Genomic DNA, 4,757 nt, shown 5'->3' with positions numbered 1-4,757 from the left:
AACAGCATTCCCTCCCCTTCCCTCCCACCCCTGGTAACCAACAAAGAAAATGTCCTCCAATATATAAACATTTCCTTAACTTTTACAATAACGGACACTTGCAAGCTTTTAAGATTCCAGTTGTACTTACCAAAGTAGCATGTGAAACAATGTTTTTGTGTAGTATGTTAATGCCAATTGAGCTTGATGTCCCCTGTGACCATGGTCCCTAACCCACAGGTCCAGCTACTTGCTCCTTCCACATTAGCTGGCTGTGGCCAAAAAGTGACTACAACCTTGTCTCTTGTCAGCTCTATACCTGGAAATTCTTACATAATATACAAATATACTTCTAGAAACATTGTTTGCCACCTCTATACATGGTCATGGGCACACTCCCCTGCATAGATATACCTAATTGTTCAGCCTGTCCATCCATCTATCCACTCTTTATCAATGTTTGCCATCACTGGCAATGCAGTACTGTATGTGTAAAAGGGTTCATCTTTGTTTTCTGTATAAAAGGTACACTTTTAATAACTAAAAACCAGTTAACCTCCAGCTAATAGCAATCTCATTGAGAGTTAGAAGGGAATTTCCTACATAACTTGATGGTTAGTCTTGTGAAGTCTACAGTCAGAGGGCCTGGGTTTGAATCCTGGCTCTGCTACTTATTGAGGAGCTCTGGGCAGCTTAGTTGACATCTCTAGACCTTATCTGTAAAATGGGGATACTAATACTACCTATCTCATAGGGCTGTTGTGAAGATGGAGGAGTTAATATGTATAGAGCTGCTTGACAGTGCCCAGCAAATAATAAGCTAATCAGTATTAACTACTACTATTAAATTCTGATTGCTTGGTTCGGTGGACTGATGAATCAAATTAGGAGACTAAGAGAATTGAATTTCATTTCTCACTTCCTACAGTACTAATGAACAGAGAAGTGTCCAAAAGCAAGTATAATAGTAGAGAGGGAGAGAATTGGGCCAGAGGCATTTATTAATGCAGCAGGAATTCCCCTTGACAAATTGAACTGTTGTTAGATGCTGCCAAGTCAAATCTGACTCATAGTCAAACCCTATAGGGTTTTCTAGGCTGTAATCTTTATAGGAGCAAGTTGCCAAGTCTTTCACCCACAGAGCTGCTGGGTGGCTTCAAACCACTAGCCTTTCCGTTAGCGGTTGGACACTTGACTTAAGTGACTTATGTCTGAGAAGCAAGATAAAATAACTAGATACATTAATGGAAGGCTCCATAGTTTGCAGATCATGGCCACATTCTTTCTTTCATTTACTCTCTCTCCATAGTTCCTCTATGAGGTAGAACAGCTGTCATGGTTTCCACATTACAGATGAGGAGGCTGAGGCTTTGCAAAGGTGGTGGCTTGACAGAGGTCCCCAGATCTAGTGCCTTTTCCACACAGCCTCTGAATGAATTTGAAGACCTGCACTCAGGTGCCTTAAAGCCCTGAAGGCCACTGAGCATTGCTTCTCTTTCTTCTTCCTTCTGTAAAGGAAGCAGAGGAGAAGCTCTTGAAATAGCAGAGAGAATATTTCCTACCAAAGGGAAGGAATTCCATGTGGCTGATGCTCTAAGACCTTGAATGAGGTGTTTTAGATTCATGTTTAAGGTAAGGTATGCAACAAATGCAACACACTTCCGTTGAGTCAGATCCGGCTCATAACAACCCCTCCTTGGGTTTCCAAGGCAGTATCGCTACAGAAGTAGATTGCCCAACCTTCCTTCTGAAGAGTGGTTGGTGGGTTTGAACCACCAGCCTTCTGGTTAGCAGTCAAATGCCTTAGGTACTATACCACCAGAGCTCCTAAGGTAAGGTAGAGAGCTAGAAAAAGGAGAGGGGATAGAGGGTAGTGGTCTCATGGTTGGCTGGCTAGATCTCCTCGCTCAAACCACCATAAGCTGAGAGGAAGAGTGTTAAGTGGGACCTGTGGTTTGGGTCAGTGTGAATCACCCAAGTGTGTTATGAAGGAGAAGAATCGATGGCACATCTTTTCCGGATGAAGATGGCGAATGTAGATGCACGTGCCTCAGTTTCCCCTCCCTTCACCTGGTACAGTCATTACTAATTGACCATGATCTTTCCCACCGAGCCTCAGAATCGTCCTGAACCCAGGGTTTCAGGCAGCCACTACCAGTCCAATTTGTAAATGAGAGGAAATCGTTTGGCCATTCCTTTTCTAGGAATGTCCCTTCAGTACAATGAGCAGTTACATCTATTGTTGGATTAATGCATTTTCTCTTGGAGTTTAGGTGATTTGAAAGTTCCTGGTGGTGGCAACAATGTATATGTCTTAAAAAACAAACAGTTGCCATCAGCTTGGTTCCGACTCATGGCAGCCCCATGTGTGTCAGAGTAGAACTGTGCCCCAGAAGGCTTTCAGTGGCTGACTCCTTAGAAGTAGATCACCAGGCCTTTTCCAAGCCACCTCAGAGTAGACCCAAACCTCCAACTTTTTTGTCAGCAGCCAAGTGCATTAATTGTTTACACCACCCAGGGACTCCATTTATATCTATGTAAATGTTCACACTCATTTTATACTTTTCACCTTTCTGTGTCACTGAGCAGCCCTTCTGATAAAAATTGAACACCAAAATACTAATAATCTATGTTCATTGGGACCACCTATCTTTCCTTTCTCTTCAGAGACAAAGTTCTTTTATTCTGTCCCCTACAATCTAGAAGGGAGACTGTAGTGGGTAAAAGGGGCTTGGGGCTTTGCCTTTCACCCAAGCACACACTAGATTGGTATCCATATAAGCTGAGATATGCTGTTCTTGCCCTTCCCCTCCAAGTGAACAGTGTCCTCTTTGAGACAGCTGCAGCACACTGAGCTCTGAGGGAAAGCACGTGTCTGCAGTTGGCTGCATCTGCCCTGGCGGGCCACATGCACAATGTGATCAGTAATGCTTAGCAGATGATTTTGGCCTGAGTGTGTTTATAGGCCTCTGTAAGAGATGTGGTTCAAGAACTTGAGAGTAAAGGCGTTACTTTGATTGAGATTCTGCTTAACCTCTCCTCATTTAAGCAGGTGGAGGGAAAGGGATAAAGGGGCAGCAGGGCACAATGGAGGGCACTGCAAAGTAAACAAAGTCCTCATGCAGTTAGTGTTTGGGTCATTAGAGCCATTTAGTAAAGTCGCCTGCGAGTGATCGACCAAAGGGCCACCATGTGAGAAAGTCTGCACAGATTGTAGATCACATCACGAAACTGTAGATGGAGCCTGTTGTCACAGACGAGACTGGGAGCACTGAAGGCCACAGCTTCATGCCAGCACAAGAGCTTTTTGTTCTTATTGATCAGGCCCAGCAAATGGCCCTCATTTTCTAATCAGAGATCTGTCAGTGCATCAGAAAATAATGCTTATTGTGAGTTGGTTGTGAATTTCCCCCATGGTTATTGGAGAATATTTGGAAAATGAAAAAGAAAAAAAAATTTCCTTGTTATATCACTGTCTGAAAAAACTCTTAAATTTAGGATGTATTTCATTAAAGTCTGCTTTTTTGTGTAAAATCTGCATGATAATGAAAATGCAGTTTTTAGTATGCCCTGTTTACATTTATGAGTATACTTTTATATCATTAAATTACTTTAAAATGCCATTTTAAGTGGATATATAAGATTCCATCTGATGGATACACCATAATCAGTTTTCTTGTGGAACATTTGAGTAGTTTCCACATTTTTATAAGTGTTATAAGTAATGGCTTATATAGCAGGGAATAGATTTTTGGCCTTTTGACTGAGACAGCACTGTTCAGCTATACTGTTGCTACTATCCCAGGTGTGTGTGGAATTATATTTATTTTTCAGACTAATGTCTTTGTTCGTATGTAGTATGTGGTTCCATGTTTTAATACTTAAAAATAAGAGGATCTCCAGTCTCCTTTGGGTCCTGATCCATTGAAAAGATTGACTGTTCTGTCAAATGAGTGTAAAAATAATTGTGAGGCAGTCTAGTGGGAAATCTTTAGCTGCTGTGTTAAGTCCTGTTAAGCGCTGTTTAATTTGGATCAGGGACCTTTGGTTGTCTTCCTGTCTGTGGTCTAGTTGGTGCTCACAACTGATTCTTATTTTCTCCCCTGTAGTTACTGGGGCTTCCGGATGCAGATGATGATGCATTTGAAGAGTACAGTGCAGATGTGGAAGAAGAGGAGCCAGAGGCGGACCACCCTCAAATGGGGGTCAGTCAGCAGTAAACCTCTGAGGGCTTGTACCTGAGGAGAAGAGTGAGCCCCGTGGTACCCTAGGTGGGGTCATGTGCTCCTGGGTTAGCATTTTGCATTAGCACATCGAAACTGGATGTCTGACTCATGGCATCCAAATTAAAATGAAATACCTTTTTAATGACCACAAAATATCTGTGATGAGCTTTGCTCACAAGTGACCTGAATTTCAATTCACTCCTGCTTCAGTGGAGTTTCTATGGAGTTGTCTCGGTAGCCTTTGCCATTTTAAATTTAGAGTCCATCTTGTGGCTGACTATTCTCTCTTGAGTTTATATTGGAGAATTCACATTCACTGGCTTGAATGTAGAGAACTCTGAATGTACCAAGGATATGTTTCGAGTCCTCACAGGTGACCTTACTGAGGGAAAGCATGGCTGAAAAGAAATGCAGTCTGCACTTTTTATGTACCTTTTAAGTGTCCGTAAGTGAAGGGTTTTGCTTATAAAGCATGAGTTTTAATACCTAGTCATTAAACTGCACAAGTGCAAATACAAGGACAGAAAAGGATAATTACTGAGCTTTGGATTA

The 4,757-nt window shown here is 42.1% G+C and overlaps 1 protein-coding gene across 1 annotated transcript in view; it reads left to right on the top strand.

Moving 5' to 3' along the window:
• Window positions 1-4,199, top strand: part of MTURN (maturin, neural progenitor differentiation regulator homolog) — a 39,893-nt gene extending 35,694 nt beyond the window's left edge. The window contains exon 3 of the mRNA XM_007945497.1: window positions 4,089-4,199. Coding sequence (XP_007943688.1) covers window positions 4,089-4,199 — 111 coding nt within the window. The remainder of the gene's footprint in view (window positions 1-4,088) is intronic.
• Window positions 4,200-4,757: the final 558 nt, after the last annotated feature.

This window comes from Orycteropus afer, unplaced genomic scaffold, assembly GCF_000298275.1.
Source record: "Orycteropus afer afer isolate SDZICR_OR568_19922 unplaced genomic scaffold, OryAfe1.0 scaffold00008, whole genome shotgun sequence".
NCBI classification, from domain to species: domain Eukaryota; kingdom Metazoa; phylum Chordata; class Mammalia; order Tubulidentata; family Orycteropodidae; genus Orycteropus; species Orycteropus afer.
Note: the sequence above shows the minus strand (reverse complement) of the source record. Positions and strands in the feature narration are given on the sequence as shown.